The sequence below is a fragment of the Pelophylax lessonae genome (assembly GCF_965119305.1).
Source record: "Pelophylax lessonae genome assembly, chromosome: 3".
Taxonomy (NCBI): domain Eukaryota; kingdom Metazoa; phylum Chordata; class Amphibia; order Anura; family Ranidae; genus Pelophylax; species Pelophylax lessonae.
This window is the reverse complement of record NC_138770.1, coordinates 177315137-177336101: the sequence shown is the minus strand read 5'-3', so window position 1 is coordinate 177336101 and position 20965 is coordinate 177315137. Positions and strand designations below refer to the sequence as shown.

Below are 20965 nucleotides of genomic sequence, written 5' to 3'. Positions count from 1 at the left end.
AGTTTACATACCTTAGATTTAGAGTGCCAGCTAAAATGGAGCTTGCTCGTCTCAGTGGGAATGAGCAGATTAAATGATAAAGCATAGTGATTTATTATATCATTCCTGACATAATAAAGTTCAGCATCCAAGCCTAGAAAAGAAGACAATACAAATTTGTTTAGTGTATACAAATGAGAAAGTTCAGCAATTTCTATAATGTATGCTATCAAATCAATTACAGGCCAACCAGAGAGGTTATGACATTTGTGAAAAAAAAATTCTATGGATACAAAAACCCAGCAGAGCATGTGTGCTTGTAGGGGCTGGTTCTCTCCAAAGGAAAAGGGGATGATAATAACGCATTCAGGTTCTATTAAATACATAGTCTTCATGTAAAAAAAAAAACACATTACACTGAATGAGCAACACAACTGATCGTGTTGTAGGCCATTTTGGGCAACAAAGACACTGCTGTTTAACCACACCATAGATATATTTTTACGATATCCATATAAAAAAACAATTGTTTTTCTGGTCAACCCTCTCTAGCACCCCTGCGTGGGTAGCGCAAGTGTCACTCGTATTTGGGTTTTGTTAAATTTTTTAGTCTATTCGTTTTTTTTTATGGATGTAAAGAGAAAATCTTCAATATATATATATATATATATATTTAAAAAAAAAACAAAAATGTGAAGTCATCCAGAAGTTCGCCCCAGCAGTGGTGTCATCAAGGGCAATAATTACCTGCATCATAGGTGTCAGTGGGCGCAAGGACTCCCAACATTGGAGTTAGTGGATGCAATAATTACCCCCAACACTGGAATAACAGTATAAACGGCAACTGAACTGCCTCAACTGCAAGGAGCACAAGGAAGGATAAAAAACAAAGAAAAAATTCCAGCTCAACTTACCATCCAGCAACAAACGGAATTGTCCTAACAGTTCACGTTAAAAACAGAGGTTTAGTTTGCGCACATTTTCAAATACATGCGTAAGCTGCAGAGGCCGCGGCAACCCAGTATTATCCGCAGTCCTAACGAAAAAAATTTGAGAGCCTTCATAGTAAGAGCACATATATAATAGTTAGATTGAGGGCAGGTATGCTTGGAGGGAGCCCACTCCTCAGACCCAGGGGCGCACTGGACATCCAGCAAATGTGGATAAACTAAACCTCGGTTTTTAACATGAGCTTTTAGACAGGACAATTTGATTTGGAAATTTTTCTTTGTTTGACGCAACAACCCGGAATCAGTGGACGCAATAATACAGGATTGAGTTAATTTAATAGCCTGCAGTCTGTGTGTCAGAACTCCCTCACTTTCACACTGCGGTCAATGGGTGCTGCATATTTAAAATGTTAACCACTTCTGGACCAGAAGGTTTTATCACTCAATGACCAGGCCATTTTTTGCGACACGGCACTGCGTTAATTTAACTGACAATTGCGTGGTCGTGCGACTCTGTACCCTAATAAAATCGATGTCCTTTTTTTACCCCACAAATAGAGCAATCTCTTGGTGGTATTTGATCACCTTTTCAATTTTTATTTTTGTGCTATAAACAATTTTTTTTTTTTTTTTTTTTTTTTTTTTTACTTTCTGCTATAGAACATTCCCAATAAAAAAAAAAAAAAAATCAAATTTTCTCATCATTTTAGGTCAATTTGAATTCAGCTACATAATTTTGGTTAAAAAAAAAAACAAAAACAAAAACACACAATAAGTGTATATTTGCACAAAAGCTATCGCGTCTACAAAATAGGGGAAAGATTTATGTAATTTTTATTTTTTTTTAACTATAATAGTGGCGATCAGCGATTTTAAGCAGGACTGCGGCAAACCGATTGGACACCTGACATTTGACACTTTTGGGGGGGACCCGTGACATTACTACAGTAATCTGTGCTAAAAATATGCACTGTTCCTGTACTATTGACACTGGAAGATAAGGGGTTAACACCAGGGGTGATCAAAGGGTTAAAGGTGTCCCTAGGGGTGCTTTCTAACTGTGTGGGTGTTGTATTTACTGAACACAGAGATCCGAGTTCCTAAAAACGAGGAACACAGGATCCCCGTGTTCATTACTGGCAGAAAAGCGGTCACTGTCGTTCTGTCTCCACTGGGAGCAATCACGGGTGCCCGGCGGCAATCGCGGCAGCCGGACCCGCTAATTGGCTTCCGCTGTGGCGAATGGGCTGGTGCCCCACTAGCAGTCCCGCGTTATGTACAGTTACGTTGTTTCGCGGGACAATGCCGATCTGCCGCAGTATATGTACTTCTGCAGTCAGCAAGTGCTTAAATAAGGCAATATAAAAGTATATGTGAAAAATAGCAATGAAAGGCAAAACATTTGTGTATAGATATAAAAACATCATTATAAATAGCCAAGTGATTAGTTTCCCTCCATTATCAGCTGCATAAGGAGCTCCAAGAGCTAGAGAAGGAGAAACAGCAGCACACTAGTCTTCCTGTCCAGGAGGTCACATCAGGACAAGTCTGATCATTGGAGGAGAGCAGGAAGAGTTCCAGCACAGCCAATACACTGACCATGATGTGCTCTCATGTCAACGGTGGTAAGTTTTTAATAGGAAGAAGGACAGGCAGAAACTCCCTAGGATTTCACACAAAGGAAGCCTTACAAAGAACAGACACTTTGTCACACAATTACCTGGTAAAGCAGGCACATATCAGGAATATGAAATGTGGAGGTAACATACTTATGAATAAAAAAAAAAATAATAACTTACGTTCAGATTTAGAGAATATCAGGTAAGCGAAAAAAGCATTTCCTCAGGCCTTCCACAGCTCTTACAGACAGTCTCATTTATAGCGCTGCAAAATCAATCACTCCCATGTTCTCTGATAAAGCATGCAAGCTTCATCTAGTCAAATGGCTCACTAATATGCCAGGGCAGAATGACTGATGCTCAAAAGAAACCTTGAACTAATTTGTCCAATTAAAGAAAGCATTTAATCCCCCAGAGCAACTGCTTGCTGGCACCATTACAACACCAGGGTGGCATTGCTCAATAAGCAACCCAGGGCTTGGGAGACTCCAGTACGCTCTCTCGTTAAACCCATTAATCCAGGCACGGCATTACCAGACCTTCATCTGTATTGTGGCTATCATCAAAAAAAAAAAAAAACCCTGACTAATATTTTCCATCACTGTTTAAAGTTACAAGGAGCATTCCTATTTTAGCTTTTTCTGACATCAAATAAATTTAAAGGATTAATACTCAAAACTGGGTTTCAGGAACCCAGGTTTAAAGATGAATTCCAGGTATGGATATTTTATACATAGTTATGCTAGTCCAGCTTGGACCATTGTAACTATGTATATAACAAGGGCTTGACAAATGTGCTTTCAATCTAGAAGCCAGTTTAAAAAAAAAAAAGTTAGGAGCCAGTTTTGTTTTTTTGCCTACTGAACACTTTCACCCCTTTCATGCTTAAGCCAATTTTCAGCTTTCAGTGTTGCCACATTTTGAATGACAATTGGGAGGTCATTGCAACACTATACCAAAATAAAATTTTTATCTCTTTTTTTTAGATTGAGCTTTCTTTTAGTGGTATTTAATGACATACACATAAGCCAAATATATGAAAAAGACAGAAATTTTGCAAAAAAACACGTTTCTTAACCACTTCTAGACGGGAAGATTAAACCTTGGCATTAGGAAATTTAACTGTTGGCATGTCTTTATAAGGTGGCAGGCTGTTATTAATCAATTGTTTCCAGAATGAAAGTGTGGGGGGGGGGGGGGATTCCCAATGGAGAGCAATGGCTTTCCTAGCGTACAATAATGTAATGTTTGCCAGCATAGGCTCTTCCAGTGTGTGGAAAAAAAGGTTCCACCAGTCGCAGCAAGCATACGGGCATCAAAGTCTGCAATGGAAAGAAGACAAAGGAGTTCAAATAGGTCACTACCTCTTCCCAGAATCCAGCAACGAGTGTAAAGGTCCAAAAAATGTGTGAGAAGTCCCCTGGGATCGCGCCACACCACCAGCACTCGGGAGGGACATGTGGAATTCATTTTGTGAAGTCTATACAGTGTAAAAAAGGCTTGGTGTACCAATTTAAGTTGAAATAAGCAGTCCCTCAAGGAGACCAAGGATCGGAAGGGGAAGTCCCACACATCTTCCCAGTCTTCGCCTAGATTGGGTATGTCTCGCAGCCAACGAGCCCCTCCAATGCGGAGAGAAAAAAACTGAAATGAAGTGGGAATATAATCTAGAGGTGGGTTTCTCAGAAGAGTCAGACCGCAGTATCGCCTCCAGGGTCGACTGCTCGATCAGTGGATGAGTTTGTAAGGACTGGGCATGGAAGGCATGGGAAAGCTGATAGTACCAATCTGGTGGCCAGATATTTGTAAAGGTCTGCAAAGGCTAGGCCGCCCTGGCTGCTGGGATGCATGAGGGTAGTCATTTTGTGTCTGGGTTTTTTAGGCCCCCATAGGAAAGAGAAAACGATTTGGTTGAGTTTTACAAAAAATGGTTTCGGGATCCATTGTGGAAAATGTCTGAACAAATCCACCAATCTCGGGAGAATTTTCATTTTCACCAAGTTTATGTGCCCCCAATAAAGAGAATGGTAGGTTTTCCCATGCCTTCAGTCTCAGCCGCACATCGCAGAACTTGGGTCAAATTTATGGGAGAAAATCAGGGGCCTGACGAGAAATCACCATTGCCAGGTACTTAAACTCACTGCAATGTGATGTCGGGGGGGGGGGGCTGTGTTACAGGCCTCAGAATATATCAAAAATAGTAGGGATTTAGTCCAGTTGACCAAGACTAGCGACAGATGAGAATGAGTTCAGTGAAGGCCCAGCATCATTCAGAAATAGTAGGACATCAGAGTACAGGCCCACACTCTCCTCCAGCCAGCCAATTTGCAGCCCTTTGATGCACTGGGAAGTGTGTAGGCATGTGCAGGAGAGGCGGCTGACAGCAACAGTCCCATAAGTTTATGGGCGACGTCACTTCATAGCCATTTCACAACCGTTGTGGGCCCTCTCCTGCATATAGCTTCCGCTGCTTGAAACTGGACCAATTTGGCTGCAGAAAAGGCACAGCGATTTTTTGCTTTACAGGGTTAGATAGATTAGGTTTGGAATGTGGCAGAAAGCAGGTTTAGTGTTAATTAGGTTTTGCCTAAACTTCCACTTTAAGGCCTCATGCACACACTGCACATTTTTACAGCAGCTGTTTTTGGCTTCAGGCATTTTTTTCTGCAGCCAGTAAACGCCCCAGTATGTTACCTACAGTGCCTTGCGAAAGTATTCGACCCCCTTGAACTTTGCTACCTTTTGTCACATTTCAGGCTTTAAACAAAGATATAAAACTCATTTTTTTGTGAAGAAATTTTTTGTGAAGAATCAACAAGTGGGACACAATCATGAAGTGGAATGAAATTTAATGGATATTTCAAAATTTTTTAACAAATAAAAAACTGAAAAATTGGGCGTGCAAAATTATTCAGCCCCTTTACTTTCAGTGCAGCAAACTCTCTCCAGAAGTTCAGTGAGGATCTCTGAATGATCCAATGTTGACCCAAATGACTAATGATGATAAATAGAATCCACCTGTGTGTAATGAAGTCTCCGTATAAATGCACCTGCACTGTGATAGTCTCAGAGGTCCATTTAAAGGGCAGAGAGCATCATGAAGAACAAGGAACACACCAGGCAGGTCCGAGATACTGTTGTGGAGAAGTTTAAAGCCGGATTTGGATACAAAAAGATTTCCCAAGCTTTAAACATCCCAAGGAGCACTGTGCAAGCGATAATATTGAAATGGAAGGAGTATCAGACCACTGCAAATCTACAAAGACCTGGCCGTCCCTCTAAACTTTCAGCTCATACAAGGAGAAGACTGATCAGAGATGCAGCCAAGAGGCCCATGATCACTCTGGATGAACTGCAGAGATCTACAGCTGAGGTGAGAGACTCTGTCCATAGGACAACAATCAGTCGTATACTGCACAAATCTGGCCTTTAAGGAAGAGTGGCAAGAAGAAAGCCATTTCTTATAGATATCCATAAAAAGTGTTTAAATTTTGCCACAAGCCACCTGGGAGACACACCAAACATGTGAAAGAAGGTGCTCTGGTCAGATGAAACCAAAAGCGAACTTTTTGGCAACAATGCAAAACGTTATGTTTGGCGTAAAAGCAACACAGCTCATCACCCTGAACACACCATCCCCACTGTCAAACATGGTGGTGGCAGCATCATGGTTTGGGCCTGCTTTTCTTCAGCAGGGACAGGGAAGATGGTTAAAATTGATGGGAAGATGGATGAAGCCAAATACAGGACCATTCTGGAAGAAAACCTGATGGAGTCTGCAAAAGACCTGAGACTGGGACGGAGATTTGTCTTCCAACAAGACAATGATCCAAAACATAAAGCAATATCTACAATGGAATGGTTCACAAATAAACATATCCATGTGTTAGAATGGCCAAGTCAAAGTCCAGACCTGAATCCAATAGGTAATCTGTGGAAAGAACTGAAAACTGCTGTTCACAAACGCTCTCCATCCAACCTCACTGAGCTTGAGCTGTTTTGCAAGGAGGAATGGGCAAAAATTTCAGTCTCTCGATGTGCAAAACTGATAGACATACCCCAAGCGACTTACAGCTGTTATCGCAGCAAAAGGTGGCGCTACAAAGTATTAACTTAAGGGGGCTGAATAATTTTGCACGCCCAATTTTTCAGTTTTTTATTTGTTAAAAAAGTTTGAAATATCAAATAAATGTCGTTCCACTTCATGATTGTGTGCCACTTGTTGATTCTTCACAAAAATTACAGTTTTATATCTTTATGTTTAAAGCCTGAAATGTGGCAAAAGGTCGCAAAGTTCAAGGGAGCCGAATACTTTCGCAAGGCACTGTATGTGTCCATTCAGGCTGTTAACAGCATTTTTTGGTGGGGGTGTTTTCTGGCTTTTTGTATACACGGTTTAGGATACACTGCTTCTAGATTTTATAGGTATACAATGTGGTCACCATTAACTGCCAAGTTAAAGACTTGCACCATTCAGATCAATACACTTCTGCCCTTGGCATTTCGGAACCACTGCAATATGGTAATTTTTTGCATAGTGGGCAAAGCTTGGATGTAGTGCACACAATTCTATATAATGAAAATATAGCATAAACAAGCAATTCAGTCAGTTGAATCACCTGTGAAAAATCGGGATGCATTTGGCCAGCACAATTTCTACATTACCTATATAGCAAATCTAAGTATGGTAAGTAACACCTAAGAAAAATTCTGGTCTGTAGTTACCATTCTATGGTTCTAGTGCCCATACAGGTATGGGCCCACTGATTGCTGTAGTATACTTGCTTCACAGTTCTTCTAAAATCAAAAGAACCTTGACAAGGCATTGCAAGGAATAAATTAATTTTGTTAAAGAAAGCACTCCATCTTTAAAATAGCTAAGACCCCCCCCCCCCCCCCCCACATCCATAAAGACTTGAGGCTGAGCCCTAGCAATAACCAACAAAGGTTACGGCTTGTGGTAACTAGTCCTACAAAGATGAAAGGTGTTTTCAGATGAATACCAACGTTTAGTAGAATAGCTCCCTTTCAAAGCCTTACCTGGCACAGCGCCTGTTCCCATTAAACGTAGTGTTTATTATTGCTGAAGTTTGCTCACTAACCTTTATCAGCTCACAATTGTTATACAGCTAAAGACTGGCTGAAAATAAAAAATGTGTATGGGAATGCTGGTTCTTATTACTTGTCACCTCATAAAAGACTATTACATGCTGCCTCCTAAACAGATTAATCTATTAGCTTCCTATAGTAGGTGGAACTAGTGAGCAATCTGAGGCTATAAAAACACAAATGGGAAGGTAAATGTTTAAAGATCTTCTGTCAGCAATGATGGATGACCTGTCCTACACACTATACCAGACCTCCTTCATAAATGCAGATGGGGAGATTCCATCAGGAAGGCTACATGATAGAAACCTACAAGTGCTTAGAGTGGCAGGTTTAACTGTTCAACATAATGCGGCTTATTTGTGGGTTTACACTAAACTCCAAAGGACGAGCCCAAAGCCAGTCTGATACTTTGACTGATCCACAGACACAGCTGCATCCAGTTACAATACAAGTCGGTTGCAAAAAGCAAAAGTGCACCCCCGAACACACAATATTTCTACACTTGCAATCTGTGATATGTGTCGTAAGTGCACCAATACGGCTACAATCACCTCAAGCATTACACTTGCAATCAAATTTTAGAAAACCCCACTAGGTTTATGTGTTCCAGAGTAAAGCTGGCCATACATGATAGAATTTCAAAAGAAAATTCTTTGAATTTTGGAATTAATGGACTTTACAGAGTGAAAACCACACATACTATTAGTAATACTTGAGAAAAGTTTTCCATCCTGCTCCTTCTAAATTTTCTCATCACTGCGGTTGCACCACATACTAGCGCATTATGGCAGACTTGCCTGAACAAGGAGCGCGATCACAGCTCCCCAGAGCTTACATCTTTACCCAGTTTTCCTTCTGCGATGACATGCTCGGGCTGTATGACAGGCCAGGGCCACGGTGACATCACTCCCACACATGTGCACAGGAGGCCCGGCCCAGGCATGGAGCTCTGAAGAGACGGCATAGGCATGCCGCCCCTTCAGAGTGCATGTGCCAGTGACATCACCGACTGTATCCCATGTGGATATCTCCTCAACAGTGCAAGTTAAGGAGATTATTACCTGTACCTACAAGTATAGCCTTAAAAAAATTGGCAAAAACAAATCTGCGTTTTTTTTTTTTGAAGTGTGAAAGCAGGTCAGGACAAAATTTCACCCAGAACAAAGAGCCATCACTACACAACCTGCATATGATGCTACAGGTAGTTGAAAAATACACATTGTTAAGCAATGTTTAAAAGGAAACCATAAGATCTAAAACATTTTTTAAAATAGCCTTTACTTTGACAGTTACAGTAATAAAGATACAATACTTTTAGTACATAAGGTGTTTGTATTATATATATATATATATATATATATATATATATATATATATATATATATATATATATATACATACACACACACACATACACATACACACACACATACACACACACATATACACACACACATACACACACACATATACACACACACATATACACACAATCTATCCATACATATGCACACACACAATTTATTTTCCAGCAGGATGTGGCACTTGCCCATACTGCCAATAGTACAAATACCTGGTTTACTGATCATGGCATCACTGTGCTTGATTGGCCAGCAAACTTGCCTAAACTCCATCAGAGAATCTGTGGGATATGGGCATGAGACAGATGAGAAACACCAGATCCAACAATGCAGATGAGCTGAAAGGCGCTATCAAAGCAACCTGGGCTTCCATAACACCTCAGCAGTGCCGCAGGCAGATCGCCTCCATGCCACGCCGCATTGATGCAGTAATTCATGCAAAAAGGAGCCCCGACATAGTGTTGAGTGCATACTATACTGTACATGGATACACTTTTTAGTAAGCCAACATTTCTGAATTAAAAATACACAGAAAAAAAATTAAAGGAACACTTTGAAAACACATCAGATCTTAATAGGGATAGATATATATATATATATATATATATATATATATATATATATATATATATATATATATAATGCTGAATATCTATACTGATATGGACTGGGTAATGTGTTAGGAAGGAAAGGATGCCACATCATGTGATGGAAATGAAAATTATCAACATACAGAGGGCTGAATTCAAAGATGTAGCAGGCGAGTCCATTTTACAGAAATTTCATTGCAGCAACTCAAAATGGTAGTCAGTAGTTTGTATGGCCCCCACGTGCTTGTATGCATGCCTGACAACGTTGGGGCATGCTTCTAATGAGACAGATTATGACCTAGGGTGGGGCTGGTATCTGCGTACTTTTGCTGGCCGGCTAGGGTGACCGCTGGATCTATATATCCAGCCCGTCGGCCAGATCTGGCATAGTTGCTTGTAGATCTCACAGAAAAAAATAATCCAGAGAAAAACCTAACTAGGAAAAAAAAAAAAAAAAACTTTTACCAGGACCAGAGATCCCAGCAAGGAACTAGGTCCTCACTCCTGACTAGGCAGATTGAAACTGACATCCCATCCTATAGCAGGGAAAGAGGGTATAACCCCTGGGACTGCTCATAGGCGTAGACAGAACTTTTTTCTGCTTAGTGTTCTACTCCTGTAAGGGGCAGCATAACCCTACTGCTATTGAGAACAAGACGACTGCGTTCGTCAATGAACGATAGAGAAAATACATTTCCCTGCATTAAAAAAAAAAAAACTAAACAGTAAGGTTAGCCCAATGTTTTTCTATATTGTGAAAGATGTCACAGTGAGTAAATGGATACCCAACATTATTATTTCTATTTTGGAATAGTTGCTCTCGTGCTGGCGATCACAGCGATAACTCACATGAGGTTTGAACACTGTTTTCATTTGCAGGCGCGACTTACGAATGCGTTTTTTTCCGTGCACGAGCTCACGGTAACGCTTTAAAAAAAAAAAATTGCCTATTTATTTTTTTTATTTTTAGCACCGTTTTTAAAAAAAAAAAAAAAAATAAAAAAAAAAATCTGATCACTTTTATTGCGGTCACAAGGAATGCAATCATCCCTTGTGACAGGAATAGGCAGTGACAGGTACTCTTTATGGAAGGATGGGGGGTCTTAAAGACCCCAGATCCCTCCACTGTACTTCAAAAGTATTCAAAATGCCGAAATCTACATTTTTGAACACTGACAGTTTAGCAGTTAGCAGCTGTTAGCCGCCGAGTAAACCGGAAGTGCCGAGGATTAACCTCCCCGCTGCCTAATGGGGACGCGTGCGCCCCAGGAGCACTGCTGCGTACCTATACGTCAAGTGGTTAAAGCAGCTCAATTTCTGAATATTTTGGGAACAAACAAGTTAACAATGTTGTATATTCTAATTTGGCATAGCTTATACCAGAATGTAGATCAATGGAAACCCAAACAAAAAGAATGATTGCTTTTCATTATGGAGTCGACTAAACAACTCGAAGTTAAGGAGAGAGAAACGTGTTGAATAGATTACTTAAAAAAAAAAAATCTTGTTTCCTGAATTCACTCAAATGAGATTAATTTAATTTCAGGACTACAGGCCTTTCATATGGGCTGCATCACAGTAACAAATACAGTTTTAATCATCATTGCTTTGGGCTCCAACCTTCTCACAGCACTTTCATCTTCCCAGCAGGCAGCTCAAGTAACAGCTCACATGGGCAGCAGCCTTCCTCCTCCAGAGCAACATCCACAGAGCTGTCCGGGACTCTGTTATTCTAGATTTATAGTGTTGGGACAATGGGGGATTACATGTCCTGGCTGGGAAAGAAATGTTTGGATCTGCAGAGGTCAGCAAGGAACAAACTGTTAAAAGTTTGACCTCTCTGTAATCCTCATCCTTTCTACAAAGCTTCCTTTTCAGTTTTAGAACCTAACTTGGCTTGAGCAAAGGAGGAACAGATAAGCACCAGTAGGGCTGCATACTTGACCATCCATAAAATTAAAAGAAAAGAAAAAAAAACTATTAAACCGACATGAGTTCTCACTATTTTAGGCTTTCAAACGGAATGGATACTTTTATTCACCAAGGTGGCATTTGAAGTTTAGGTTTATAAAAAAAAAAAAAATCAACTAGGTAGCTTTTTATGACAGAAGATATGTAGGGTCTACTTCTAAAATGTTGGAATGTTGTGTCAAAGCTGTGTGAATCTTTAGAAACATTTTATATGTGGACTCAATTTGGAAAAAGTGAATCTTGTGTAAAAGCATTTACAAATAGGTACCTTTTAAGTATCTTCTACCATAAGGTTCTGTTCACAATTGAGCAGAGCGACTTTCAGACTTTGTGTTTTTTGTTTTTGGAAGAGTTTTTGTTTGGCCAATAGAAAGCACTAAGAGAAGGAAATTGGGGGTGGAGATCGGTTGTTTGAACAGAAAACGTGCAACAAAGTGCTCAAGTCAGTCAGGTATTTCTATTGAAGTCCACGGGGCCAAAAATGCTTGTAATCTGCCAAAAAGAAGCTCCTGTACTTTTTTGAGCGACAGATATTTTGCTTCAGGCGACAGAACGCTCAGATGTCAACAGAGGCCACTTTAATGAATGGGATTTGGCTTGATATGTGTTGTAGAGCTACAAGGATCAAGCAGAAAATCTCAGGTGTGATTGAGGCCTTAATGTTATTATTTTAGCCAATTTTACACTGCACTGCTCAGTGTACAGTCTCAGTATAGCTTTGGTGCTGGGACTCTTGAGAGCGGGCGTGTTTTCACTTACAAAGAATCCTCCATTTGCAGTGACCACTTTACAGAACTTTGCAAATATCCAAGCATAAGGCTATTAGGCACATACATGACAAAGCACAGTTCTAAAGGGCACTCCAATGTGCATATACAAATGTAAGCAAACACACATACTCTACAAATGTGAATGCACTATGCACCGCAGTACACTTCTTTACTCAAACAGGTACATTTTTTTGGCGCGTTGGGGCTCATATGAGCTAATGAAGTGAATGGGCTGCCGTCAATACACAAAATCAAAATGTGCATCGATGTTCCCATAGGTGTGAATTGAGCCTTGGGAGAAATTTTAAGCCAGACTTTCTGTGGCACTTACCAGAAGTGCGACTGTCTTTAAAGCTAAACTCCAACTTTTTCACTAGACCCGAATGGAATGATCAGTCCCAGCATAGATCATACATACCCCTGTTGTCTGCAGTTATCCTGATATTTAGAGTTTTTGTTGTGGCTTTGTACCATGTGACACTGTATAGTCTAATGTAGACCGAATGCCTTTGATGGCTACTTCTTGTTCATCCCTAGCCTAGAACACAACTCTCTGTGGTCTCCGACTTCCTTCACAGCTCTGATGGTGGATGGGATGGAATACATCCTAAATAGCATTCAGTCCCACTCAGTCACACCTCCAGGAAGAGTCCAAACCTCCCAAGTCCCTCCTCGCAGATCACAGCATTATTCAAAATCAAATAGTACACTCCTTCATACACAGCCTGTTCGGATAGCTAGCTTTGCTGCTGCTGTGAGGAATGAATAAACAGCCCTATTACACACAGCACCACGAAAGTCACGTGACTTCCAGCGCCACTATCACAGACTAATGCTATCACACAGAAAATGCATGCTTTTTCTTGCGGACTGCCCTGCATTCAGAAATGCACAGATGTGAACGAATGGCAACCCAAGCACGACATGCATTTCCACGGGTTTTTGAAATGCACAGCAAGGCACGCGTTTTCTGTGCAGGTTCCCACTACTTTAGAAATGTGCAGAATGCAAAAGCAGCCTAAATGGTAAAACATTGCTACGCATTTTCAAAACACATGGTAAAGCATGTCGTTTCTTGCAGCTTGCTGTTCATTTGGAAGCACACAGATGTGAACAAATGGTAATGCAAGCACAAAGCGTGTTGCCGCACATTTTTGAAAACCATGGCATGGTGTGCATTTTCTTGTGAAGTTACCGTACATTTAGAAATGCAGTCGAAAACGAATGGTAACTCAAGCGCACTGTGCGTTTTATGGATTGCCGTGCATTTGGAAATGCACAGATGTGAATGAATGGTAGCGCAACGTGCATTGCCGTTTGTTTTCTACACACATGACCAAGCATGTTTTCTTTGCTGGTTTCAGTGTATTTGGGGAGCACAGCCTAAATGGTAGCAAAACACTGACGTGACATAACATTGCTGCGCATTTGCGAAGTGCATGGCAAAGGGTGCGTTTTTTATACTGCAGGTTGCCATGCGCTCAGAAACACGCAGATACAAACAAATAGTAATGCAAAAAAGCCACATGTTGCCACGCATTTGAAATGCTTACCAAAGCGTGCGTTTTCTTGCGAGTTGTACATTGGGAAATGCGCAGATGCTAACGAATGTTAACAAGTGTGATGCGCGTTGCCATGGGTTTTCAAAATGTGTAGCAAAAGTGTGCGTTTGTTGCCACATTTGCATTGCTATGTGTTTTTGAAACGCACTACAAAGTGTGTTTTCTGTGCTGGTTGCAATCGGAAACATGACATACGTTTTTTTATTTTGGGTGGCCGTGCATGTGTCTTCTTGCAGGTTGTCATGCACTCGGAAATGTGCAGATGAGAATGCAGCCTAAAAAACGGTAATGAAAGTGTGACGTGCAATGAAACTCACATCAAAACCTGTGTGGATTGCCACGCATTCAGAAATACGCAGATGCAAACCCAGCCTGAACAACACAGTGAAAGCAACGCATGTTTTGGTTTGCTTAACAATACATTTTCTGTGTGGTTGCGTGCGTGAGTGCCCTCTTAGCAAGTGGTAGTTGGAGGGGAGAGGGCGGGGTGGAAGAGGTAGATCAGCGCTGATCCCTGCTCTGTGTAATGGTTTTGCAGAGAAGTATGAAATGTTTATGTAAAAAAATAAAAAATTGCCTTTAGAATCACTAATTTCTGGCTAAAGTTCCACGTCCTGCTTGTTCCCTCTTCAGGGCAGAGAGGAATGGAGTATGGGCGGGGATAACAATTCCATTCCTCTCCATTCAACACCCACATGAAGGCCCAGAAACACCCACACCAACCTTTAGACCTGCCCACATCAACTCCTACAGCTGCTACAAGTGACTCCCATAGACTACTCTGAAACTACAGAGGCTCAAAGGATCATGGGACATGTAGTATCAGGACTGGCATTGCAAGGAAACAGGAAGTCAGAGAACTTAGAAATTCAGCCAGGAGGAGGAGTGACATCACAGACAAAGGAACCTGCTGTATACAGCTAAAGGAGGTAAGATACAGAGAAACTGTCAGTGGGGTTGTGATTCATTTACATACACAATGAATCTGTTGTTTTGGAGAAAGCTGGCACTCTGCTTTAAGTAAAGTGATTGTAAAATGATCACATTGTAAAACAACCCATTCAGTTTAAAATAGAAATTAAAGGCAAACCTTTTTGTATAGATCTAAAAAAAAAAAAATTATAAAAAAACATCCCCCTCCCCCCTTTGTTTTCTTTTTGTTTTTTTATAAGGGATCACATTCCCTCTGTTCTCAGTTGCATAAGAGCTGGGGAAGGAAAAGCAAGCAGCAGCACACTGAGCTTCCCAGTGAATGGCTGTGCAGTGGGGCGTGTAAGGACAAGTTGGAGGAGAGCATACAGAGTTCCCAGCATAGCTAGAGAACTGACCATGGTGTGCTCTTCTGCTTGGTGTGCTCAGTTTTTATTAGAAAAACAAAATGGACTGGTAGGAGCACCAGGGATTTCACAAAAAAGAAAACAATACAAAAAGGAACAGGAAATTCTCATAAAAATACATTGTATCAGGTTTAAAGTGTTGGGGTAAGAGACGCTTCATGGCGACAGCCTGAAAATTCACCAGAGACAGTACTGTGGGTTCCTGTTTCTTCACCAAACTGGTTTTGGATTTAAAATTTAAAAAAAAGTTGCATGACTTTTCTCTTCACAAGTGAATTGCTACAACGACTCCACACTGCGCTGACGTGAAGTTTTTTTTTTGTTTGTTTTGTGGCGCTAAAAATGTCCCTTGGTACATTCTCACACTTGTGAATAGCAATATCACATGACCAATGTCATGTGACAGGAAAGGGCCAGTTCATTTATTCCTCCAGCACACTGAGCTATTATAATGAATAGCCCCCAAAGTAAGAAAACACAAAATAGATGGATCTAGAAGGCACACAGCAATATTTTAAAATTGCCCTTCAGCAACCAAACAGCTATAATTTGTAACAGCTAAAAGCTAAGAAGCTTTCCAAATATCATCTTGCAATGGTTTTGTATTTTGAACAGATAAAAACAGTCAGAAGACATCTAATATTTTAACAGGTACAGTCTAATGGGCCATACACACTATAAGATTTTCTAAAGACTTTTTCCTTTAGACTTACCAAAACCATATAATATGAGGTCAAACCTCAATTTGTATGCAAGGCCCTTGCACTACATAGAAAAGGTAAATCTGAAGGAAATCTAACCACAAAAGTTGGATAGTGTGCATCCAGCTTAAGACAGCCACGTGAATGCTCCTACAGCTTTTGGCAGATTTTTGTAAGGGATTTTTTTTTTTGCAATTCCTGGAGTGAGGTTTTAAAAGACATGCTCAGGGCAACATACAAGTGAAAGAGCTAGGTGGACCCAGCTGTGTGACCATGCTACAGCACCACTAGAAAAGCACAAGGGGCCTTAAAGAATATATTCACCCACTTTTTAAAAATGTAAAAGTAGCTGCTGTCTCTTAATAAAATACAGACACGCTTACCAGTCCAGGGATCCAGCACTTACCAATCTTCGAGTCCCAGGCACTGGCATGTTGACTGTAGGAAGCCGACTGCAACTCCCTGCAGGTCCACAACCAAATCCCCACTGTTCATGGACGAGCCGCGCTGCACTCTGTGAATGGTGTGTGTGCGTATCACACACATACACACGGTATGTACAAATTAAAGGAACACTTTGAAAACACATCAGATCTCAATGGGAAAAAAATATGATGCTGGATATCTATGCTGATATGGACTGGGTAATGTGTTAGAAATGAAAGGATGCCACATCATTTTAAAAGGAAATGAAAATTATCAACCTACTAGCTGAATTCAAAGACACCCCTAAAATCAAAGTGAAAAAATGATGCAGCAGGCTAGTCCATTTTACTGAAATTTCAATGGTAGTCAGTAGTTTGTATGGCCCTGGCGGATGGTGTCCTGGGGTATTTCCTCCCAAATCTGGACCAGGGCATCACTGAGCTCCTGAACAGACTGAGGTGCAACCTGGTGGCATCGGATGAACTGAAACATAATGTCCCAGAGGTGTTCTATGAGATTTAGGCTGGCGACTATGGGGGCCATTCAGCGGTATCAATTCCTTCATCCTCCAGGAACTGGCTGCATACTCTTGCCACGTGAGGCTGTCCAATGTCATGCACCAGGAGGAACCCAGAACCCGCTGCACCAGCGTAGGGTCTGACAATGGGTCCAAGGATTTCATCCCGCTAACTAATGGCAGTCAGGGTGCGATTGTCTAGTCCAAGGGGGTCTCCAAACTTTCTAAAGAAAGGTCCATTTTACGGTCCTTCAGACTTAATGGGGGCTGGACTGTGCCCAGTGGGAGAAAACAATACCGGATCTTTGGTATTAGGAGGAGAAATAGTTGGTGTCAGGGGAAGGAAGGGTACCCCATTGTTGGTTTCAATGAAAGGAATGGTGAACGATGTTACAGGCAGCATAACATTCTCCATGGCTTCTCCAGACCCTTAACATTTGTCATATGTGCGCAGGGTGAACCTGCTCTCATCTGTGAAAAGCACAGGGTGACAGTAGAGGACCTGCCAATTCTGGTGTTCAATGGCAAATGGGTTAAGGACTTTCTACAGCCCTCCTGGAGTAACTGCCTGCCTCCTGCAATCTCTTCCATGCTCTTGAGATTGTGCTGGGAGACAGCAAACTTTCTGACAATGGCACACATTGATGCGCCATCCTAGAAGATTCGGAATGCCTGTGCAACCTCTATAGGGTCCAGGTATCTCCTCATGCTACCAGTAGTGACACTTTCACTAGTTTTGCATTTTGCATTTGACTAGGGTCAAACAGTCAGAAAAGATTAGTAGTAAAAAAAAAAAAACCTGCAGTGGCCTTCACCTTTAGGCTCCTTTCACACACTCCGTCCGTTGGACGGAGTCCGTTTTTCTCAGCGGGGGATCGAGCTGCCGATCCCCCGCTGAGCAGAAGGAGGACAGCTGTGTCTCCGCGCTGTGTGCGGAGACACAGCTGACAGTTCCCCATGCATCTCTATGGGGGAAATCGGATGGGAACGGACCGTCGGTCCGTTCTCATCCGATCCGATCCGCTGGACGGATGGAAAATAGGGTTTCCATCCGTCCAGATTTGACGGATCGAATGTCAGCGGACATGTCTCCGCTGACATCCGATGCCCCATAGGAATGCATGGGGGGACCGTTCAGATCCGCCAAAAAAACGGACAGGCGGATCTGAACGGTCCACCTGTGTGAAAGGGGCCTTAATACCATTTTTTTTTGTAAGTGGTCTCATTGTTGCCCATCTAGTGCACCTGTTAATTTTCTTATCACCGAAGCAGCTGAAACTGATTAACAACCCCCTCTGCTACTTAACTGACCAGATCAATACCCCAGGAGTTTATTCGACTTGATGCCATCATCTGATATAAAAAGTGTTCCTTTAATTTTTTTTTGAGCAGTATATACGGTATTTATTATAAAAAAAAAAAACACACAAAGTATTTCTCTTAGGCTACATTCACACCTGAGCGTAGCGTTTTTGCGCGTTTTTTTACCGTGATTTACAGGCGTTTTTTGTGCAGGCGTTTTTTGATTGAATAGATACCTGTAATCTGCCCAAAAAGAAGCTCATGTACTTTTTTGAGCATTGGGCGTTTTGCTTACAGCGTCAAAACGCTTAGATGTGAACAGGGGCCATTGAAATGAATAGGATTTGTCTTGTTGGGCGTTTTGAGAGCTGATTCTAGAGCAGAAAAACTCCCCAAAAACGCCCCAAAACGCCTAGATGTGAACGGAGCCTAAAATTGATCAACGGTAGTTTAAAAAGTGTTATTTTGTAGTTAAACAGTGCTATGGTAGATAAAAACTATACATTTTATTCTACAATTTGTTAAAATTTAAAAAAGGGACAATAAAAGGAGGATACTGGTACAAAGCATTATAAAGTTATCTAGAAATGAAATTAAGGCTGTGTCAACCTTCACCTTTTTTTTTTTATTTTTTAGAATGAAAACACTGAAAAAATTAAAAAACAATGAAAATTGAAAGTCAAAAAAAGGGAAAAAAAAAAAGTTGGGGAAGGAATATTTAACCAATTCAGCTCTTTGGACGTACTACGTAGGACAAAAGAGTGAACCTTTAGGCCCCTTTCACACTAGCGGACCGTTCAGATTCGCCTGTCAGTTTTTCAGGCGGATCTGAACGGATGCCCCATGCATCTCTATGGGGCATCGGACGTCAGCAGAGACATGTCCGCTGATATCCGATCCAACAAATCTGGACGGATGGAAACCTTATTTTCTATCCGTCCAGCGGATCGGATGAGAACAGACAGATGGTCCGTTCTCATCTGATTCCCCCATAGAGAACAGCGGGGACCTGACAGCTCTGTCTCCGCACACAGCACGGAGACAGAACTGCCGTCCGCCTGCTCAGCGGGGGATCGGCGGATCGATCTCCCGCTGAGAAAAACAGTCTGCCGACGGACTCCCATGTGTGAAAGGGGCCTTAATCAGTAGTAGTGATAGGTTCAGGTGTGTGGTCTGTGCAGCTGCGGAATGGGAAATGTCTCACTGCCTATTGGCGGTGTGCAGTATCAGCTTTCTGGTGGGATTGCTCAGGTGGGTTGGGACTACAATCCTGAACACACCTGAGCCCATCACTAAACACAAGCTGATGGCTGCAGTAGTAGCCATCAGTTTGTACGGATTTTGGCTAGCCAGCTCCCGGCTTGAAAGTGAAAGTAATGAGGCAGCTCCATAGCTACCAACCACTTTCACAGAGCTAGCAGCACGGTGCCCCCCACCAATCTGGCCCCCCTCTCCTCCTGTGGCTCCTGAGCTCTCCCACTGTTACCGGAAACTCAGTAACACAAACGCTGGCTAGGGGGAGGGGAGCATTGCGAGACCAAGGCAAATCCATGCCTTGATTGCACTTGTAAACAATAAAAATGGATGTGATGTCACTTAAGGTTTCAGATGCACCATTTCCTGGCCTGTACGATCTGTGCTCGGTTACATGATGTGAGGGGCAGGGGAGAGATTTGGGTCAGACCCCTAATAGGTCTCCATAAAGAGTACCTGTCACCTGGCCAATGCTACCACATAGGGGTTTATTATTAACTCCTTGCGATGTTGGGAAAAAAAAAAAAAAAAAGGGGGGGGTGGGGCATTGGGACGCAAAGAAGAACTGCATTAAAGCATTTGTTACCACAACACTTTATTTTGCTGATATGTGCCTGCTGTACCATGTACTTGTATGATAAAGCATCCTGTTCTTTCCTGATAAAAAAAAAAAAAACGGACCACACTACGCAGGAGAGCACATCGTGGTCAGTTCTCTAGCTATGATAGTGTACTTTCCTCCAATGATCAGACTTGTCCTGACACGCCCCAGCTGTACAGCCATTCACTGGGAAGCTCAGTATTATATTATATATATATATATATATATATATATATATATATATAAATAAAACAAATATTGTATTATTTTTTTGTGCACTACAAATAAAATATGCGCATTGGAATTTGTTCATATTTTTTTTTCAAACTATAGTCCGGCCCCCAACAGTGTCTGAGGGACCGTGAACTGGCCCCGTTTAAAAAGTTTGAGGACCCCTGCTCCAGCCAGTCACACTGCCAGAGTCCGCAGACCTGGAAGGAAGACAGGTGAAGATGGATGTGGCCTCCAGCCGTGACAAGGCATCAGTGGAGGGCTTCGTTTGCAGGCCAGAAAAAAAAAAAATGTGCTAAAGTAACTCCTGTACTGTTTTTTGGAGCATGTGGGGTGCCATTAGGAATGAACGACACCCAAACACGGGCGTTTTGCCACATTTTGGAATCACAGGCAGAATCACACAATTCTTACCACAATTCAGATGTGAACAGGGCCTGAATGAAAACAAATATAAAACAGTAACATTGTTACTTTGTATCTTTATCTTGTGTCTGAACAGAGTTTATAAACACTGCCATACAGTCTATATTACAGCTTCTGTATTTACACAACAACTCTTGGCTACCATTTTTATAGTTGGGAATTTCTAACAATTGTGGAGGGTTGGGGGAAGTGGTAACCAGAGCAGAAGGGCAGGATATATTACACATGCACCTTGTCAACTTTAATTACTTTTCTTTTT

At 41.7% G+C, this 20965-nt stretch overlaps 1 protein-coding gene across 1 annotated transcript in view; it reads right to left on the bottom strand.

Moving 5' to 3' along the window:
* RYK (receptor like tyrosine kinase) overlaps positions 1–20965 on the bottom strand; it is a 424049-nt gene that overhangs the window by 344814 nt on the left and 58270 nt on the right. The window contains exon 2 of the mRNA XM_082248811.1: positions 12–133. Within this exon, the coding sequence (XP_082104937.1) occupies positions 12–133 (122 nt within the window). The remainder of the gene's footprint in view (positions 1–11; positions 134–20965) is intronic.